The sequence below is a fragment of the Scophthalmus maximus genome, chromosome 8 (assembly GCF_022379125.1).
Source record: "Scophthalmus maximus strain ysfricsl-2021 chromosome 8, ASM2237912v1, whole genome shotgun sequence".
NCBI classification, from domain to species: domain Eukaryota; kingdom Metazoa; phylum Chordata; class Actinopteri; order Pleuronectiformes; family Scophthalmidae; genus Scophthalmus; species Scophthalmus maximus.
In genome coordinates this window covers 6750859-6772825 of record NC_061522.1, presented here as the reverse complement: position 1 = coordinate 6772825, position 21967 = coordinate 6750859, and the positions used below count along the sequence as shown (strand labels likewise).

The 21967-nt window shown below is 47.0% G+C and overlaps 1 protein-coding gene and 1 long non-coding RNA gene across 5 annotated transcripts in view; one reads left to right on the top strand and one right to left on the bottom strand.

The window, feature by feature from the left end:
- LOC124850472 overlaps positions 1–4668 on the top strand; it is an 80946-nt gene extending 76278 nt beyond the window's left edge. Inside the window, exon 9 of the long non-coding RNA XR_007031328.1 lies at positions 986–4668. This is a non-coding gene — a long non-coding RNA (uncharacterized LOC124850472). The remainder of the gene's footprint in view (positions 1–985) is intronic.
- A 10626-nt stretch (positions 4669–15294) lies between these two features.
- fbxw7 (F-box and WD repeat domain containing 7) overlaps positions 15295–21967 on the bottom strand; it is a 97603-nt gene continuing 90930 nt past the window's right edge. For all 4 annotated transcript variants that reach the window (XM_035636997.2, XM_035636998.2, XM_035636999.2 and 1 more), the window contains 2 exons: positions 20967–21177; positions 15295–17936 (listed from right to left, as the gene is read on the bottom strand). In XM_035636997.2, the coding sequence (XP_035492890.1) occupies positions 17668–17936; positions 20967–21177 (480 nt within the window). In that variant the 3' untranslated portion in view covers positions 15295–17667. The remainder of the gene's footprint in view (positions 17937–20966; positions 21178–21967) is intronic.

Here is a 21967-nt window from a genome sequence, read left to right as displayed (position 1 = left end):
AATAGGCTGCTGTCACCTGGTTGGTAATTACCTGCCAGTCGGCAGTGGACGGACCTGCAGAAGGGAAAGGGGGTGGCAGTCGAGGGTCTAGTCACAGGGACAGAGAAAAATATGAGGAAGAGATCGAGGGTGAGGTGCAGGGGGGGGGGGGGGGGGGGGGGGGGGGGGGCAGAAGTCTGAGACAGAGCGGCTCATAATGAGGCCTGTGACACAGACACAGCTGTCAGAGCAGCAGAGGGAGACGGAGACGGTGGGGCGGGAAGCACGCGCCCTCGCTCTCCGTCCACGGATGCCAATTTGACGGCTTCTGTTGAGGGACATAGGCTCCGATACTGTACGCTCCTGTACAAGACCGGCTGCGAGGGCTGCGGCAGCGTCCGCCGCCGTTGAGCAGATGATCACAGTAGAAGGGAAGAGAAGAGTAGAGGGAATACAGAAACCAGAACTGAAAACTGGGCTGTGTCTTGAAACAAAGACTTTGAGGACATATGAGGGAATAATATGAATGGCTAATCGATTAGATTGCGTTGTCTTTTAACTGTGTTGTGAGAAAAGACGTTCCAGCTCCATATTGTCTCCGTCTGTTGGATTCATAATTCACGTCCGACCATCAATATTGCATCGACTTCTGCAGTACCAGGTTTTTCGCCCTCGCTCCACTTTTGACTGGCCGGTGCAGTTGGTAGCTGCACGATGTTGCTTTTCTGACTATTCGTTCTTAAATCCTGTAATATTTTAGCACCACAATCTGTTGCTGATCTCTTGATTTCCTTGGATCCCGACTCACCTCAAAACCAAGTGTCGGAAGTGTCAAAGTCCTAATCGTCTTCCGTCCTACATTACGTTTTGTTCTATCGACCCACTTTTATACTCAAAATCTTGCTTTCCCTTTGTCTGTTTTTGGTTTTATTCTTGAATCCGAATCAGTTTTGTTTTAGTTTTTTTTTGATGCATTGATTTTGATTCTGTCCTCTTATTTTGGCAGGAAAGAGCAGCTTCCTGTTTGCGGTCTGGAGGGGTCGGCCGACGGGGAGCAGGTGGACAGACTGAGGATCGGTGACCTGTGGATACACCTGCTGCAGCTGCCGGCGAGACGGACCGCAAGGTTCCGCGGCACCACCCAGATGAATCTGAGCCCAGAAGAGCAGACGTGGGACGAAAGGAAACAGGGGCCACTGGACCAGGAGGGCTGGAGGCACCAGAGTTCATTCATTTTATTTCTGTGCTGATAATGAATAATTTCACACCAGTGTTACCATAGCCCCGAGGCAATAACACTCTGGAGAGAATCACCATCAGTGGGGTTCATTTCACCTCCCGGTTAATCCCTCATGCCGTCAGAATCCTCCACGCTCTGTGGCCCCTATTGTAATCAAATAACACGTGAAAACAAGTGTCAGTAATGTTTCTGGATTTCATCACATCTCCACCAGCGTTGTAAGTGGCCATGTTTAATTGATAGCTTTCTCTGGATGATGTAGAGGGCAGCGCTCGCTATCGCTCTGGACAACGGCAGGCTACTTGAAATGATGAAAAACCCGCTAATTGTCACTTCCTTTGTTTAAAGTTCACGATTCCTCGTGAAAAACGACGCTTCATTCGGGCCCCAGTCGGGCTGTTCACATCTTCTCACTCCGTCAACTGCCGTCTCTCCATCCACTGCTCTTTATCGCCTATCTCATTATGACCGCTGTTCCTCCTTCCTTGTTCTGCTCGGCTTGCCGGCTGACAAGCTGAGCATAATGGAGATGGGTTGGAAAAGGCTGCGAGTGTTCGGCCCCCGAGCACAGCGATAGGAGGGGGAAAAAAAACTGACTAGCTGTGAGAATTATGGTAAGAGATTCATTTGGACTTATGATAGTTTGAATTTGCTGCTTCCGCTCGCTCTTCTCCTTTTCCTTTTTTTCCCCCCATCCTCTCCAGCCGGATGCCGACAGAATAGAACAGGAGATGAGTTGTTCTGGAAAACAGATACTCAGTGTTATTGGAAAAAAGTGCAAGGAAACATCATGAATCAATTCCGCCTTTGTTATGGATCAGTCTGTTTTTGTCTCACTGCGACGAAAGTCCAGTGAACTAATGGACAAAATGATACTGCAACATCTGTACACCTCGTATATGTAAAGGATTGTGCACACAGAAGAGGAGATTGTGAGTACTGACCAGTGGGACAGACTCACTCGCAGCCCGGTCTCAAGATTGACTGCTGACTCTCATTAGCCCTTAAAACATTTTTGCAGACTTATTATATTAAGTCTTCGCCTCCTTTGTCCCAGAAAATATGTTCTCAGCATTTCTGCGCACGCACGCACGCACGCACGCACGCACGCACGCACTCTCCATCTCCTCCTTTCTCCTCCTGTTTTTCTTTCCTTTTTTCCCCTCTTGCTCTCCCTCCCTCAGCGCTCAAGGCTGCTCATTTTTCAACAAGCAATAGTTTTGCCGTGTCTGGATCTTGCATCTCTCTCTCTCTCTCTCTATCTCTCTCTCTCTCACACACACACACACACACACACACACACACACGAGAAAGAAAAAACTAAACGCGTGCTGTATTTGCAGAGTGTTTGCATTACAGATCTACAGAGGAAAAAAAACAGAAGTGCTGGATACCTGGAGGTTATCATCGGGAAATGAATTTGAGGCGATACGGGCCAGTGGCGATTGATTGTCTGCCTCCAGTGTCGTTTGGATGCCCACAGGAAGGCAGCGTTCAACGGAAGCATACATGCAAAACGTCTAGATATACACATATATCTTGGAGTCTTAGCTTTAACATACAGCCCATGTACATATATGTGCTTCAAAGCTAAGGCTGACAGATGGGATGGAGGAGGAATACTAAGAGCGCGTCCCTGCGAGCTGATCCTCCTCATTACATCAGGGATTGTAGAATTCATGCTTCAAATAAGCACGGCTAGGAAAGGTGCGAACTCTGGTAGTCTCCGTTTTCACCCGGCTAATTCATAATTTAACAGATATGTTTGGCTCCGCGCCCCGCTCCACTTTTGTAGGAATATTTTCTAAGGAATAGATTGCTCATTACAAGTGTCCACAGCTCTGGAAATAAGCGCCGGATTAACGCTACGAGCTTCGTTTATGGATCTTTGATTAATGGCGCTCCTCCCTCGCCGTCTGCTCCCTGATGCAATATGTATGCATTGTTTTTCCTCCATTTCCTCTGTGACGCAAGTAATTACACACGCCGCAAAAATGAAAAATACAAACTGCATCAAATTTGCATTATATTAGGGTTTAATGTCACTTCATTCTGCGGATCGTTTGTGTGAAAATTCAAACGGCCCCCTCTTCGCTTTGTTCCGTGACACGAGGCCCGACAAGCAACCGGAGTCGAGCTTTGGTGCGTTAGCTCAGCTCGACTGAACCTCATTATGACTTTTCAATTAGAGGGATGAGTGAAGTCTGGGACGTCTGCAACTCTCCAGCCAATCAGGGCCTTCTTAATCATTCCCTTTGGTTCAAGGGGAGACGATGAATGTGAGCGGGTGATGAACGGCCCTGTGAACTGCGGAGCCAACTGGGTTGGAGCCGGGGAGGTTTATGTTTCTGATCAAGGAAAATTGTCCTGGTTCGGAATAAAAGAATAAAAGATTGAACATTTACACCCACATACAAACTCTTTCTCAATGCACATAATATCCTGCTAGAACTGGCCTCCAGCCTCCGTTTCCTCTAATGTACAGAACATCACCATTTCTAGGTCGGAAGGGTGTTGGACCTGCATCCAGCAGCTTATTTAAATCCATATTCTTTCATATTTAAATATTTAAGGAGGTTTATTTGGCGTTTATCTCTTCTTTTAATGTGAGTTTTTATACATTATTTACCCTCCTTTGAACCCGAGTCCCCAATCCGAAGCTTCTAAACCTGCACCTGCCAAGTTCGGTCTCTGACGAGAGATTAAAGTGGGGTTCGTCTGCGCTGTGAGAAACCAGGGCACGGTTCTATTCCCTCTCTGATACAGTATGTTTAGTGTTGTCAACACATCTCATCTATTGGCACATTGTCTCATCCCACTCGCTGGCTGGCTGGCTGACTGACATGCTGCTGCGCTGTTTCCTGTCTCTTCGCTGGGAGCGGCCCACACACGGGGGGAAAATCCGCCGTGTTTCTGAGCCCAATGTTCTGCCGTCAGATGATGCGGGTGCTTTTCTTTCTTCCTCTCACGCGCACCGCCTTCCATCGCCTGCTCCGCGCCATCCCCCCTCGCCTGAAAGACTCGTCCTCGGGTGCAGTCGGCGTAACAGCCCCGGCTCAGACGACACAAGCCCGCCAAGCGTCTGCCGCAGATTCCTCCAATCCCTCTTCACGGTCGTTTCATTCTCCCAAGGCCCTGGCAGTCGGCAGCCGCGCCGCAACCGTCCGGCGAGTCGCCTCTGAACGGGCCCAGGGCATCTTCATTGAGTCGAACAAACGATCGCTGGGGAGGCCCTGATGCAGGCTTTATGAAGAAGTCCTCCCCGAGAGAAAAGGGCCTATTTCTGTATAACGCCTGATATGCATGCGTTCCTGTGGTAAACCTGCCTCTTCTCTTCCAGCATCTCTCTCTCTCTCTCTCAGTCTTCTCTCATTCTCACATTAATCTTCACATGTGATATTTTGGAGCTTTGATCAGTTCCGTGTGGTGCACATCATCATGCAACTTGTTTCTCGCTGCCGGGAGCTACCGTGCGTGTCATCGATCAAAGGGCCGACCGGGGCGTTGCAACATGCCCACGTGCGGCCGCAGATTTCACAATTGCGAAATCGCAAACGACGTCTGGGGGGCTTCAGAAGGTCGGATGGTGCCGTCTGCAGTGTTTGTGACTGGACTCGAGCACGCAGCTTTGAGGGAATCTGAATCCAGAACCTTTATGTGCTGCTCCATCACCCCGCTCTCTGCTCTCACACATTATGCCTCCCCGTGTTTGCTTGTCTCTCTCTCTCTTCTCGTTCGCCACCTTTGAAGTCGGCTTTTCTCGACAGACTGAGTTCTCCTACACTTGTCATCAAGTGCAGCGCCCCCCCCCCCCCCCCCGTGTCTCATCTCACCCCGAGGGGGGGATTCTAAGCCTCACCCAGAGACTGGCTGATCAACTCCCCCGGGGCGGGGGGGCGGGGGGGGGAGCCCTGTAGTATCACTGCGGAGGAATGAAAGCAGCAGCGTCTTCTTCATTAGTGTCTAATTACATTTTCTGTTTATAGACGGAGACTGCTCCTTTGATGTAAGTGTAATTAATTTAAAATGTATTAAGAAACGAGAGAAAATACCACATTCCTACAGTAGCTGTGGCAAAGGATTAGCAGGAGCACTGGAGCTATTATGGTCCTGATTATCTGCTTCCCCTAAAAGAATATTTTAGTAAATAAGGTGATTATAGAAAAGAAGAACAAAGAGAATCAATTCTGATGACACAATGTTTTCGGGGTTGAATCACATGTCGTAGAAGGTTCACAACACATCCGACAGATGATGGAGAGAGCGATGTCGCAGGGCCCGTAGATGCAGCGGCCTCAGGTCACGAAAGGGCCGGGGTCATTTATCGTCCCTGATGCTCTTCTCTCATCCTCGGTCCTCGGGTGAAGTTGGCCTCAGGCATGAGATCAGTGTCGTCAGAACAAGCGGTTCGAATTGAGCGTGATTCTTCATTCGCGACCTTGAGAAACAAGCTTCGCTCGCTGCCTGCAGGGCCCCATGACTGCATCTCACGTTGTCAATCGGCGGATTCACGCGGCTGCGGCATGACATTTCAGTCACGTGACCACAGATGCTTCTCCGGGGGTCCGACTACAGTCTCCATGACGTAGCACCAGACTTCACGTTTGACCACGTCACAAATCAGAAGTGTGATCTGAACTCCCACACTTTGTATTGTGACATGAAAACTGAGATGGAGAGGAAAATTCAATCCTTGCCATCGTCTGCAGACTACATAATATACTACTCATATATACAACAGCATGTACCCACATCTCACTTACCAATTCATCAATGTTGACTTCGTGCCATAGTGAGCATTAGACGAGGCTAGGCCAGTCCTCATGTTCATGCTTTCCATCTCGGATTCAGATTGTTTTTTATCGATGCTTTTGAATTTAGGAAGGCGACATTTCCAACTACTTTAGCCATCGCATGTTGAATACTCTGACATTCGTCTCCAGTTGCTGCTCCTGGTACATGAAGCCTTTAATGGTCTGGCTCCAGATTTCATAAGTCACTAGACAGATGTCTCCTTCACATTCCCACAGCTCCTTCCAAATCTGGCGATGGAGGAATCCGTGCCCGTGCACCTAAAGCCCAGAACAGACTGTCTGCTCATTTAAGGTTCGCATGAGACACAATCTTCATCTACTTTCTCTTTGTGTGTGTGTGTGTTTGTATGTTTTATCAACTTGTGGAATCCACGTTCAATTGCGTTCGTGCTCTTCGGATTAATTCAAACGTGTTCAAAACCAATCCAACGCGGCCGCGGCCTCTAACAAGATAATAATCTAAAGTGTTACACTCCAACACTCGACGGGAGCCATTTGCAGACTTGTGTAGGTCCCAGGTTGGACGGGAGCGTTTCCTCCTCAGGAAAAGTGGGATCACGATGAAAGATCGCGCAACAACACGCCAGTCTTGGGAATTGCTGCTTCGCAATATTTTGCAGATGGTGAGTATAATTAGTGTCCTGGTGTTAAAGGCCCTTCCAGTAATTGCTGTATTACATCCTCCGTGTCTCTGGGTAGTATTTAACCCAGATAAAGTACAGCATTCTTTCAATTATTTCACTTACACACTTGAATGATTTTTTTTTTTTCGATTTCTGCTCCATCTATGGTGGAATTGAAACTCCACCATTTGCTGCCCTTCATTTTAGGGATAATTCCGGTTGCTGCGACTTGTGTCTTATTGACCATTATGCCTTTCAGCAATAACAACACTGTGCCAGTGCAAGAGAGGCCAAACACTGAGACTGGGACTAATGCTTGGACTGGAACGACAAAAAGAGGTGCTGCGACTCGACTGCTACCAGGAGAAAGGCAGAACAATAAACTAGTTTGCAGAAGGTCAGTTACCATCCTGATGCCTGTTGGACGCTTGAACTTATTAGTGAAGGTGTCCGTTCTCTACCATCTGTGTGTGTGTGTGAGGTTGGAACGTACAAGGTGCTTAACCTCTGCCGCAAAAATGATATTTTTTGCCACAGTTCGATGCTGGTTTGACCACGGGAGATGGAGACGTGTTCCTGTTGACAACACTCACCGAGTCAGAATATAAATACGGGATTTGAACAAACAGCAAAATCAAAACCCAGACTGTCCGTTGTAAACAAAAGCGTTTGCAGAGCCGACTCTTGGTTCAATGTTGACCTGCCGTGTTCTCTGTAGTTGCCCACTGTTTTCGAATGCGCCGGGAGATCGTAAGCAACATTTCAGAGGTGCGCCCTGTGGACTTAACCTACAAGAAGTAGTTTAGATGATCTGGCCGAAATTCTCAACTTGTTTGTTCCTCACCTGGCTGGCTTTGTCTTCCCGGATCCCAGTTACTTTTGTCATGACAACCAGGCTCCGAGGGGACGTCAGGGCAACTGGCCAAACAAAGGTCAGCTATTGGCTGTTGGATTGTTGAAGGGAACACTCTCACCTGCTTGGTCCAGCTCCGTTTGAACCTCGCTTCACGGCAGTCGGCTGCGGCCCGGCTCCTCCGGTGGGCCTCGTGGTCCTTCTTGGTCAGTTCAACCTGTGAGGAAGCTTCAGTTCAGTCCAGAGCTAGCCCGTACAATCACGACACAGGAGGTTATAAACACACACACACACACACACACACACACACACGGGGGCACACAACTGCCTACTAAACAAGACAAATGAGCAGGCGCAACTGCATTTCTCACATCAGTTGAATTGTCATTTCTGCTCCATATCCATGCGAACATAACAAATCTGTCCCGGAAACGTTCTCACACTCCTCCGTCCTCTGTTGCAGAAAATTGACCACATCATTAGCGCTCGAGGACAAAACGCCGCGGGTGAACCTGCTTACTCGTGTCCTCTGCAGACGAACGAGCGCACACGCCGTCACACGCCCTGTGCTCCTCAGTTACCCGGGCGAGACAGGTGGTGCTGGATAGTCGGCGCGTGTGTGCTGGCATCGTCCTCCTCCTCCTCCGCCGCCGCCATGCTGTACTTTTCGCCGCCTACGCACACGAGTGTTGCAGATGGGCTCTGGTGTGGCGCGAAGCTGAAAGCGCCTTCACAGTCCACGGGAGGAAAACACACTGACTGACCTCAGGTCACGTTTACAAGTTTATATTTTTGTCCTATTGCTGAATCAGTTTAGTCAGTAATTTGGTTGGTTAATAGAAAATCAACAGGACTATTATCAATTATTTATGTGTCTGGTTGCAGCTTCTCAGGCGCGAGGATTCATGGCTTCCTTTTGTTTTACGCCACCAGATAAACTATCTTGTTGAGTGTTGGCGCAATAAAACAAGCGAGCACTTTAAACTTTGGGCAACAGGAAAGGAGATTTCTTCCTCCATTTTTTAAAACTATAAATGTGTAATAATAAGCATCAGTCGCAGGCGCACACTGTCCCAGAGCATCGTTGTAAAGTGAATAGGTTCGTTACCTTGAACTTGAGTTCATTTGGACCATGACAAAGAGAGATGTGTGTGCACGTCACATGGGGACAGTGTTGTTCCCCGCAACAAAGTCTTTAATGACGCTGACAAAGTCGGCCAGGGTGTTCTGGTTTGCAAATGTGGGTCACTGCATGAATGACACGAATCCCGGCGAGAGAGTTCTGACACCGTCAGAATTTGTGAATGCGTATTTGTCAGTGGATGCGTGTCACCGTGCGATCGGGATAACGTTTGATATTGGGATAGACCAATAGTTTCAAACCCAGATCTTTACTATGTGGTCAACAGTGGTGGAGAAAGACACGTGACAGAGGTCCCCAGCTGGACTTGAGCTGGGAGTCATGCGGGTCACGTCTGGCGCTGTAAACCCTCAAGGGGTCGTCTTGAATACGATCAATGTGAAAGAGCCTTTAGTCAACAAGCCTGATACTGTAATGCTACTGTATTTCTACATATAACTCATGTTGCTTTGACATCTCGTGTGATTATCATGTGACCTGATGTGACATTGACGTCCCTCAGGCTGTGATGGAAAAATACTCAGGGCCTCCTACTTGAGTTAAAGAAGAAAAAGCTTCATGTAGATTACTGTTAAAAGTAAAGGTAAATGGAACTTGAGGGAAATGTCCTTTAAGTATCAGGGCTACAAGTAAAAGTATTTATTGTGCTGAATAGCACCTAGAGAGAATTCAGTATATTATAGGCGGTTACTACTACTGAAGCGTTACAATGTTAATACGTCCTGCTGAGTGAAGCTCATTTGAACGATTATAACCCTAAACACCGGTCTGTATACTGTAGGTTTGCACCAACTGTGCTTGACTGACACGTCATCATTGTTAATCGTCACAAGTTAAAATCATGTTTGTCAAAGTTAAATCAAGTAAACTGGTTTAAAATCACGGGTGAATTTCTCTAATTGATTTAAAAACGTGTTTGCAGATGAAGTCAGGCCGATGATCTGCAATAACGCATCATGTTATTACCCTGTATGTTTCTCACTTGTCTTGTGCGTGTGTTAGTTCGATTAAACAGAAAATGAATCCGAAACTGTAGAGAAAAGTAAGAAAAGTGGGGGAAACGGCTGCAACGCTCACAGAAACTCAGCGGGTGGAACAACTGAGCTCGGAGCGTTTTCCTCTTTTTGAGTCTCTTGCATTGACCTTGAGCTGCTGAGACGCTCAGGGAAGCGGCAGCAACACTTGAAACCCTCGACCCTGAGCCCAACCTCGTCCTTGAGAGATGTGTTTTAATGTCTGAAGAGGTTCTTGTGAATCGGAGTCACTTGACGCAACAAGGTGCGTGTTCTCCTCCGCAGCATTTGAGATTGCACTCGTGAAGCCTCTTGACCTTGACCCCTCGGTCTCCAGCAGCCGCAGAGCAATCTGCCATCTTCGAAATGTTGAAACGCTCGTGAACATTTAATTCGTCAATCTCATTAACTATCAGACGTATCAGACAATAAGTTGTGTAGTTGTCGGGCGATTCACAGGTCTGAGGCGGCTCTGTTGAAATAATCAAAGACATCAGGATGAATGTCAAATGTGTCGATACCGATCCATCTGACTTCAGCGATGTGAATCACTGACCCCTGAGGTTCTGGATACCGGAGCAGTTGCAGTCGGGCATGGATCCCATCAGAGCAATCACAGAGCCCGGGCTGATGCCATCGGCCTCACCTGGGTGTTATTAACCGTGCCTGATTTAAAAGAGAGAGAGAGAGAGAAGAATGAATGAATGTTTCTGCTCCTGGCTCCCTCGTACAGGATTATTGTGCTGGAGAACGGTCTGACACATCTCATTATGAAACACAAGATGTGATTCGGTTTCGCCGCTGAGCTGTGATCAAATGCAGGAATCCATTCAGTTTTGCCAATTTTGCCTTTGACGACCCCGGCATTTCAATAGGGGGGGGGGGTTCAAGAACTGCAGGGGAGGGGAGGGTTGTTTTTTTTCCGGGTGCAGGATGAGTGCAGACGAGGAAAAGGTCGGACTTGTCAATTTTGCACTTTGAGCCACATGGGAGGAGCCGCGTGAACCTGCTGACCTCACGGCCTCGAGTGTATCTGCTTATCCAGAGGCGCTGAGTGAAGATTAATGGCCGACATCAACATCAGGACCCTGAAGGAAAACAGAAGCAGTTTACGTCAACCTGTGTGTGTACGTGTGCGTGTGTGTGTATGTGTGTGTGTGTGTGTGTGTGTGTGTGTGTGTGTGTGTGTGTGTGTGTGTGTGTGCGCGCGTGCGTGCGTGGCTGCACACCGATCAATGGTGAGCTCCCGTACTGTAACTCCATCCAACGTCATCCATTGACACCAGGTTATGGAGATTAAGTGGAGCTTTATCAGTTCTCCGGCTACAACAAAGGTCCAAAATAGGATTAAGCGGAGACGTGAAGCGCTACCGCTGCTAATGCTGCGGCCCTTTGGGAATGTGCTGGCAACGGGGAGAGCCGCGACGCCGCAGGGCCAGGATTACTGAACAAAGAGATGGAGGGATATGAAATGAGGTGTGGGAGCCCCCCTCCATCTTTATTTTATCTTGACGTCCAAAACCCCCTTAAATGCTTCCCATGCCGTCAGCATGCGCCCGGTGGAGGCGCATCCTTCACCGGTCCGCGTCCCTCGCGACCGCGGTGGGTCGTTTGTGTCGCCGGGTGAGTTAGTGCCGAGGGCAGCGACGGGCCTGGTTCATCTGAGCGGCGAGAGGCCGAGAGAGGGACGTTCATCCATCAGGAGGAAGAGGTGCAGTGCGATGGAGGCGGTGGGCGTGAGGTAGATGAATGGCCAATAACCTTCGAGGAATGAGATGATTCATCACCTCCTCAAGTGAAGTTCATTAGACATAGCAGTGTCTTCTGATCCCGACCGTCTCGTTGTTTGTTACAACATGTGAACCGTTAAAACCTTTTCTCTGAGATTTCATGGTTAAAAAAAATGAAAAAGACAAAGCTACAGCTACGTATCGATGCATCAGTAATGATGTAATGATATTCAAGTCACAGGGGCCGTGTTTCAGCAAGGCGAGCACTATTTTGCTTTGAAACATGAAGTACATTTGGCACTTTTGTACTTTTACTTGAAAGAGAAGTGAGACTTAGTATTTCACGCCTACGTCACCCACAATGCAACTTGTGTCATTCATGTTAACAGTGGCTAATGTGGCTCGGGCAGAGATGAGGAGCAGACGACCACAGAGGTCTGGGGAGCGCTCGTCTTCTTCCTCTTTGCTTTTTTTCCACTTTTAGTCTTCTGCTGCGACCGACGCTGACTCCAGTGACCTGGACCAATAAACATCCGTCCGTCCATTAGCTGCACCACTTAAATCCTTCTGAAGGTCTGTGGCACTTAGACTTATCTGAAGGATCTGAGTAGGTCTTCCCCTGCCGACCTCTCCGTCAGTCTTTTCTAGGAAATGCCCCCCAAAAAAACGTAGAAAAAAGAAAAAAAGCCCATGACATTTTCTCAGAACCATAGAACTTGAAATATCTTGTTTTGTAGGATGAAATGAGTTATAAATATTTAATTTCTAACAATACAAATTGGAGAAATGGGAGGAAGCTGTAAAATTGAACCAGACTAATCTACAGCCACGTTAGCAGCTCTGTGACGCACGGCTGTGTTCTCATTCCACGGCGAACTATCCAATAGTTGAGATATGAGAGTCTGGAGCGACGGCGGCAACCGCCGGGACGTCACCCGTTGGTTCGTGACCTGCCGCTTTGGAGCCTCAACTTTAGGGTACGGTCAAATTGTCAAATTTCTTTCAAGTATTTGACCTGACTGACAGCTCGTCCCACCGCACGTCCACCTACACCTGCGACCGTGCACCGATTGGACTGCTCTAGCTGTCAATCACACTGTATCCACTCCCCAATGCACACTGTGCTTTGGTGTCTATTTTACTTTAAATGGTAATAGTGTGAAGATCACGGTGTATTGAAGAAGACTTGAAACTACAGATTGAACCATTAAATCCCAAGTTAAATTAGGTCATAGGTCAAGTGAGACGTAGTCATCTTCTCATAGACTTACATAGAAACTGACTTATTATTATTTTTTTGCAACCAGAGGAGTCGCCCTCTGCTGGTCATTCGACAGAATACAAGTTTCAAGCACTTTGGCATTGGCTACACTTTCCGGGCCCCGTGACTACGTCCATTTGTATACGCTCTATGGTCTGGACCTGGCTGATGAACTCACAGATTTGTTCTTATGCTGAGTCCACGTTCTGTTTACAGCTGCTTAAAATAAGAAAAGGCTATAATAAGGGAAAAGTCGATTACTGTCCTCCACCATGACCAGTCAGCGGAGCAGAACGGCTGCAGCTTACACAACACATGAGTGGAGCCTGGGAACAAACTGGCACACACGCACACACACAAACACACACACACACACACACACAGGGTAACCTTGCCAACCAAAGTGGAAACTCCCCCACGCGTCCATTCATGTGAGGATGTGCAGCCCTCGCTGCTTCCTCACAATATCATTCACATTGAGCTCTGAGGCCCAGGCCAGAGACGAGCTATCGCTAGGCAACAGGCAGGAGGGAATCCGCAGCACGGACTCTCCTGCTGCTGCTGCACCGAGCTGCTGTACGGGCCCATGACAGATAACCGTTAGGATATAATTGACACTGGCTGGAAGAAAAAAATAAATAAAAAGGAGAAACGACACACAAAGGGTCACATTCAGATTGTTCCCCGGTCGCCTCCACAGAGCTGCAGATGGTGCTGAGGGCAGAGTGGACGCAACACGTTCCTCTGCTCTGGCTCCAGTGACGCTGGAATCGCTTTCATTACCAAGGCAAAGGTTGAAACACAAGAATTAAATTAAGGATTAAATGGAAGAAGAAAAAGGACACCTCATTATCGTCTTCTGGAGGGGAGATTAATCCCTCTCAATAAAATTACACTGTGGGATTAAAGTGAATGATTCTTAATGTGACTAAATCTTACAACGGCCTCTTTCACTCGACCTGTTTTGAATTTTTTCTTTTCTTCTTTTTTGTTGAGCGTCATGCTGAGCATCTATGAAAACAACACAATGACAGAAAACTACAGAGGAATGAGAGGGGAACCGTTTATACCCGAACTGTACCGACGCTGCACTCGTCTGAGTCTGCAAGTGAAGAATTCATTTGAATGTAGAATACTCACCACCGAGGCCAATCTGACAGATTTTTTGAAAAGTGGCGTCTATGAAATAATAACATCATGAAATTCTCAGATTCCAGAGTCAAATCTTCAAAGTGCTGTTGATCAATATTCCTTTTTCGTGTTTGATTTCGAGTTTGTACCAAACTTCAGAGGAATATCAAAGTTTCTTGGAGCCCCCTGATGAGTCCTGTGGGAGACGAACCTCACACTGGCACCATTGTTTGTGATATTGAGCTATTGGAGGAACAGAGCTGCAGATACCTTATTATATTCTCGTCATCGAATCCCCTGAAGTAAAGTGATCTGACTAACATGTGTGGCCTGCGAGGCCAAAGCCACTGAGCGTATTCCTCTGTGCCGTCAAGCTCCATTGTTCCTTCACGAACAAGAGCACTGGAGTTTATTTTTGGTCAATTCTACATAACTTTCTCTTGCTGCTATAAATACTCGCCGGAGAGAAAATAGTCCCCTCAAAAAAATGCTCCATTTACTTCAGTTTGAAAAGTTTAGGACATTATAAACAAAGTGAGGGACACAAGACAAGTGTCCATAGTGATTTAGTGAAAGTAAACTTCCAGAAAGAGTTAATGAAAAGAACAAATGTCAAAACATAATGGAGATGACATTTGTTTGTTTCGCACATCAACTTGAGGAAGGTCAGTCGCTCCTGCTTTTGTGCTCGGCTGCGAATTTTAGATTCATCAGTGGAAGTTTAAGTCACATGCTTATCGAAACTTTGCATTTCAAGAATGGAGGCGAGACGTTGAGAATAAGGTCACACTAAAGGCCTCGTGTAGATTCAATGGTGAAGATGTACTTTAGAATCAGTTTTAGTAAGAAGGAAATGTGACACACGCAGATGAAAATATTAATAGGATTTTTAGATGTTGCCCAAAACTCTGTTCACGAAAGCTTGTGAAGGTGGACCAGCAGCAGCTCACGTAGCCGTCAGCCGCTCCTCTAACTGGATTTCATGGACCAGAGGAGTTGACTTTATTGACGACATTTCAACTTTGGTCTCGAAATGCGAAAGGAAAAAAAACATCTTTCCCGTCATTTTTTTTTTTTCCCCCCTCATGCCAGCACCTAATACTCCTCCGTACATGCTTCATGTATGATGGGTTTGGTTCACAAGTCTGTTTCCATTCACATTTTTCTTTAAACCATATATCAACTTTTTAAACTGAGCTATGCATATTTTTTTGGTAATATTTCAACTTTTTTTTTTTTATTCCAGCCTTTCTGAAAATACTGAGGCAAACTAATCCACACTTTGGGAATTCCATGGCACGAGAAGAAAGTAAAGAAATTCCCCAGCTTCAGAATAAACAGGAAGTAAAACATTCTCTTTGATACGAGAGATAGAAAACCTTTTAAGATGAATCCAGTCGAACTGCCACTGAAGGAAACTCTCCTTTTCATTAGAGGATCCAAGTTAAAGTTATTATAAATAAACCTGCTCTGCGATTTACGTTATAATTATTCCCTCGTGGATGTTAATTAATCAAATAGTTTTGCTTTATTGAACATATAAGATGCCTTCACACAGGTAACAAAAACAGACAACTGATATGCTTGAAATGAAAAAAGAAAAAACCCACATTTTATTGCACTTAAGTTATAAGAAAATAAAATTCTAAGTGAATCAAACAAATACACAATCCCTTTAAGGTTTTTTCTGTCTGTTTTCGTTTTTGCCAGGCAGTTTACATGAACTGAAAAAATAAAACACCTGCAACAAAATCTGATTTCTCAAACCAGATCATAAATTAAAACAGAGGGAGAAAACAACAAGAGGAGATAGAGCAAGATTGTTTTCTTTTTTTTTTCTTTTTTAATATACAGTGTTATACCACTTTCACAGTTCAGCTTGAGTTGTGACTCTTGGGAGATTTTTGAGACGATTTTTCGTTTTGGCTACGATGCTTCAGTTCACGTTTTCTTGCCTTCTGTGTTCTAATGTTTCTCACCGACGAAACCGCGGCGAGTTGAACTGCGACGCACGAAAACACTGCGACTCCTGGCGGCTCGGGCCTGTCAGCTGATGCTCGTGACGGTCTCCTCTGTTGCTTCAGACATCTTCGAATGAAACGACGATCACACATGGATACGGACAAGTTCTTTCATTCATGTGGTAAAGTTGATACATCTGCTATTTCTTTTTTTTTTCTTTGCCAGTCCACACAGCATTTGTACATTTCCCCAAAGAACAGGCTGAAAGAGCTTTGTCCCAAGGAATGTGTTTACAAGTTGCCCATTAACACGCTTAACACACGCACTCATGCACGCACGCACGCACACGCGCGCACACACACAAACACACACACGCCAACAGTGTACATCCGCTTGTTTCCGCTCTGCAGGCGATCCCGTCAGTGTCTGTGGGACGCGCTCCCTCCTCTCCGCCTCGTAGAGGCACGTTTGGCTCAAGTTTCAGTGGCAAAAAAACAAACAAAAACAAAAATGTTGGATGTTCATCTTTTGTCATCTTTTTTGTTGAAGTCCAAACATACAGAGTTCCATTTGGAAATTTCGCCTGGGACTAAAACGTCACAGCAAGTAAGAGTTCCATCTCTTGTGTTATTTTCTTTCCATTCATCTAGCAGCATAAATACAGTTTGGCCACTGGGGGAGAACAGTAGAGGGGGAGGGGCTGAGGGCGGAGGGAGGGAGGGAGGGAGGGGGTGTTCAGGGGCGTTCATCCACAGCGCTCTGAGCAGAGAACCTCTACTTCTCGCCGCAGCGCTGCTCTGAGGAAACCGCCCTGGCTAGACTGAAACATTCTGGACAGCACTGATGTTGATGTGGAGACGGAGCTCCGAACCAAGGTATGTGGAAAACAGAAGAGTAGAACAAACAACCCAAACAAACAAAAAAAAAACCTTGTGACATAATGACAGCAAACCTAAACCAAGCAGGTTTCTAATACTGGGATTTGTTGCTGTTGGCAACGGCAAGGAAGAAGAAGAAGAAGAAGAAGAAGAAGAAGAAAAAAAAACAACAACAACAATACGGGGAACCCCTTTCATATGATAAACCAAAAAGGTGGTGAAATTCACAGTTGTGTTTGTGTGCGATATTGTAAAGAAACCAAAGAACAGAAACCGAGTGGAGAACAACGCGAACGGAAACGGAGTGACGAGAAACAACGAACCCCTCGGATTCCTCTCGTTTACATCAAGCAGCTCTTTACGTGTAACTGTGGAAATTCACCTTCAGAACATCTCACCCACCTTCCTCAAACTGTCCCTACGGTCAATGTTTTCCACTTTCCGGTTTGAGTGTGTGTGTGTGTGTGTGTTTGAGGGTGCATACTGATGAGGGGTGTGTGTGGGTGGTGTATGTGCAGGTGGGGGCTTTAAAAAATAATATATCTCTGTACATGTCAAAATCTGTCAGGCTCGAAGCGAAACCAAGACTCTGTGCTAAGCGGACCCCGAACCGAAAAGGGTGGAGGGTCGCTTCAGAGGAGTTCAGTCGTCATCAGTCGTTCCTCTCTTCTTCTCTTCTTACTCCCAGGGGACAGACCGTTCAAGCCCCCACCTCGCCTGCCCCGTTTCCTGCCCAATCCCCTTCGACTCCACCTCGTACTGGTGTTGGTGGTGGTGGGGGTGAAAAGCAGGGGATGAACACGTGAGGGTCTGTGGCTTTGTCAGTAACGTTTACCCAATTGGGGGACGGGGGGCGATGATGGTAGAGGACAGGACAGCCCACTGGTGGCGGTTGTGGTGGTTGTAGATTTTGCAAGTTTGGGTTGAAGAGTTCTCTGCGTCGGCCCACCTGGTTCGAGGGGCCTCATCTCCCACTCGGCCTCTACTCCTTCCTCTCCGCGGTGCGCTCTCTTCATCCTTCCCCCTCCCACCACGTCCCTTCTCACTTCATGTCCACGTCAAAGTCCAGCACAAGCAGCTTGGTCTCCTCGGTGCCGTTGCGGCTGCCGACCGCGCACACCAGCTTGGTGTTGGAGGCGCGGATGCGCCACACCACGCCGCCGCTGCCGCCGCTCTCCAGTGTCACCAGGTTTCGGATGAACTCGCCCGTCTTCAGGTCCCACAGCTTCACGGTGCCGTCGTCCGAGCTGGTGATGACAAAGTTCTTGTTGAACTGGAGACACGTCACGGCGCTCTGGTGTTTGTGTGGACCTGAACACACAGAGAAGAAAGGTTGTTAAACAGACGAGGTGTGACAAACGGCAAACGACATCCGGAAAATTGGGTCCAAACATTTTACGTTCACACGTGAAGAACGTAGCAGGAGATTGTCCGAGTCAGACACGTTCACAACAGCAGGAACCTCTTCCCGCCGTAAAATCAGCCAGATATTTTCTTTCTGTTTTCTCACACGTGCTCACTCTGACATTTTCTGGAATTTGTATGAGGGAGATGGCGGGAAAAATTCCCTAAAATGACCCGGAGAAGCAATTGTGGACATTTGCATTCTAACATACATCACATCTGGAGAAGTTAAGAAAAAGGGTCTGGACTTGAGTGCATGTCTGAAAGCAGGTGAGTAGTTCACCGCAGGAACCCTGGAACCTTTTCAGGAACTCAAGAACTTTCTGTTCCTCAGCTCAACCAGTCCAAATTTAGTTCCTCATCCATATTTACTGCCCATCACGACCTCTCTGCTCCTGGGACGGCACTTTCTGGGGGCCCGGGACGTATTACGAGTTGTGTTAGCTGCACTTAAAGTCACTGATCGCACAAACACACACCTCTTGGCTGCTACAGCGTCTGAAAAATAATGGAATCCAGTCTATTTTGGTCCAAAGATTTCCCCGCATTAATCTCAATGAGTCATCTTTGAGAAGTTCCTGTCATTAAACGTCATCCTAATGTAGTTTACATCCAAACAAGCCAACAGCCATCTTCAGACCACACCACTTTCAAAGTCGAGGGACGGCTGTGTAGTTTTTGCAAGTTCATACTACACGACTGACTGGTGACGGGGTCACACCGCGCGACCTTTCACCAAGAGAAACCCACGACTGGTACGGCTGGTCCCCAAGAAAAACTAAAACAAAAGCTCCTGCAGCGCTATGTCGTTTGTCTGACCTCTGCTTGCACTTGACTCCACTTGCAGCCAATTTGCAGATTCTTTTACACATTTACAAATCTGATTACGCACACACAGATTGACATTTAGTTATACAACTCTCCACACACACACAATTTATATAGCTGGAATATTGGCCCCATCGGTGACCGTTCAAATGAGTCTGAATCACCAATCAGCAATTGCCGATCAAACGTCGATGTGGCTCCCATCTGAAGTTGACGCTCACCACCTCTAGTAAACAGTTTTATGGAGGAAACCTTGACCTGGGGCTCTACAGTTGGGTCTACAGCTCCTCTAGTCATTTCTAATCACTAGAGTAATGTGGAGGTAAGGACTCGACGAGTGAATTTTTCAAAAAGAAATTTGTGGCACAGGAATCCAGCTACAGAGTAAAGAACCAAAAGAAACCCCCGTGTAAGTCTGTGAGATGGAGGGTAAAGCTCTTCTCTTGTTCCTGAGGCTGTGGTGACAGTGCGGTGAGCTCTTCTTCCTGCTGTAGTCGAGCTTTAGGACGAGCAGCAGTGAGACGTTGGGCCCTGTCACTGTCGCTGAGGCTCAGCAGCCTCAGCTACACCTCTGTCGGCTGCCTCGGTGAAGCCGGCAGCTGGCAGGAGGCCACATTTTAAAGTGAAGATGGCGGCTGTTACTGCCTTCGTTCAGGTGACTATATTTGTGACTGCGTCGCGGCTTAAGGTTTCCCCTAAGGGCTTGAAAACGATATATTAATTTAATCAATTAGGGGCGACACAAAACACAAACAAGCTCAAAATCAAATGCTGGTAAATGAAACGGCTTTTTCTTCTTTTACCGACATCGCTCCGGCAGCAATTTCACTGAGACGCGTTTTAATTTAGTTCCTGTTGCAGAGAAAATGTGTTGAAATCTCACCGTCAACTAATCTTTTTCATATCTGTCTCCGTTTAGTTCAAAGGCTTGTGTTATTTACCCGAGCACACAATACAGCTCTGCACCAACCCCCAACATCCCCCTCCCTCCCTCCCCTTCCTCCCTATTAACACAACAAAGCAGCTCCTGCTCCATCACTACCTTCACCCTCTCAGCTGACAGTGACTGCCTTGTTATTGGCCTTTTGTCTTATCACAACACAGATGAATGGCAGAAATTGTCCACTGACCTAATTATGTGACCTACAAAGTTCTCTGACCCTCATCCCCTCTTCACAGAGCACACACACACCCTCCCCCCTGGTCTTATCCCTCCCTCTCCTCAGACTCTCACTGGGGCATCCTTTTGTTCAGTGTGTGTGTGTGTGTGTGTGTGTGTGTGTGTGTGTGTGTGTGTGTGTGTGTGTGTGTGTGTGTGTTAGTGTTGGTGTTTGGAAGACCAGCACACACGCTTGTAGTTTGTTAATGAGGGCATTTAGGGGTGGGGCACCGGTGGTTGCGGCTGCTATTCAGCAAAGGATTTCCAACTCACTGTGAGGCACCAGTGCTGCTAATGGAGTGAGAGCTTTTCAAACGGACAAAGGAAATGAAACTGTAATTGGGACCAGCAGACCCACGAGGTGTTGGCCCCGTACGGCCACAAACACACACAAGAGCAGGTCATTTAGTCTGGACTTTAATTGGACTGTCAGTCCTTGTGCTCAGTCTTTCACAAAGGTGAAGATGGCTGCATTATACTTTCAGACATGCTTTGAAGTCCAAACATTGTGAGAACGCAAATGTTGCTCCGGACATTTTTTCGGAACTACTAAAGCCCCCTGGTAAAAATAAATAAATAAAAGAGCCGATGTAAGAATACAGCAGGCGGCACCCCCTCACCTGAACGCTGTTGTGAACACGTCTGACTCACCTTGTGCGTTCTTCATATGTCAATGTGGTCTGAAAAATGAAACTGGCAATTCCCACCTCAAGTGAAAGCAGCAGAAAAATCGCACTTGAACACTTGTGTGTTCTTAACATCGTACAGCACATTAATGAGTGTGCGTGTTCAGTTTTATCATAAGCTATGGTCACACACAATATTACCTCTGACTCTTCTAACATTAGTCTCCATTGTTTCCAGCTGTTCGGCTGCTATGCTACAATCTTAATAACCTCAATAACTTGTATGGTGCATCCTGTTTCTTTATTATGGGACTGTGGACTCACCTTGAAGTGTTTGTAGGCACTGGCCCGTCTTGATGTCCCAGATCTTGACCGTGGAGTCTGCGTTGCCTGAGACCAGGATGTTGTCTTTGAGCTCCATGCCGCTGGTGAGGGACTGATGTCCCGTGAGCGTGTGGATGCAGTTGCCCGTCTCCACGTCCCAGACCCTTATAGACGTGTCCAACGAGCCACTCACCACGTGGATCCCGTCAAACTAGAGACAGAGAGAATCAATTCTGAGCGGCTGAAAGCCAAGTGGCATGGTTCAAGGTAACTACAGACGTCACAGATGCCAACACAGCATAGTTTGGTTCCATTAACAAACTGAAGATTAAACGCATTGAAATGAATGAATTCTATTGATCTGTGAAAGCTCTGCTCTTTTTTTCCCCTCGTCCAACGGTAGAGCACCAACACTTTAACGGCCCATAAATGCAGCGAGCTCCAAAAACCAATCTATCAGCGTAGTAAACAGCCTCCTCTCTGAGGGCGATGACACCAGCTAAAGTGCACTGTCATCACGCTGAGTGGGTGAGAGGACGTCTTAGAGGACGTGCACAGATTTATTTTCGCCAAACAACATTTCGGGGGCAGAGACGTTAAAATGATGTAGAAATATACAAGTTTCTGAACAAAAAAATCAAGATAAAAATGTTCAATCAATGGACTTGTTTGTGCATTTACTTCTGCCACATTCGCGAAACACAAGTGAGGTTTATTTTCCTGAAGACGCGAGTTAGAACAGTCGAACTTGCTGCATCCAAGGTCAAATTTAGACTAGTTACAGTTTGAATAAGCGATTCTGGAGAAAGCTTGTTTCTCTCTTTGTTGATGTTGTGATCTTCCTGCTCCAGCCACGAACCCGGCTCCTCCGGGAGGGGAGACCGACGCTCAAACCACAAGGCCAAAAACCTCAGCGTTGCAGGGCCACCCTCCTGCAAACTGCACTCGCAGTGTTGTTGGTGCGGTCCCCACCATTTGTTTTGTTTTCCATTTCCAGAGCC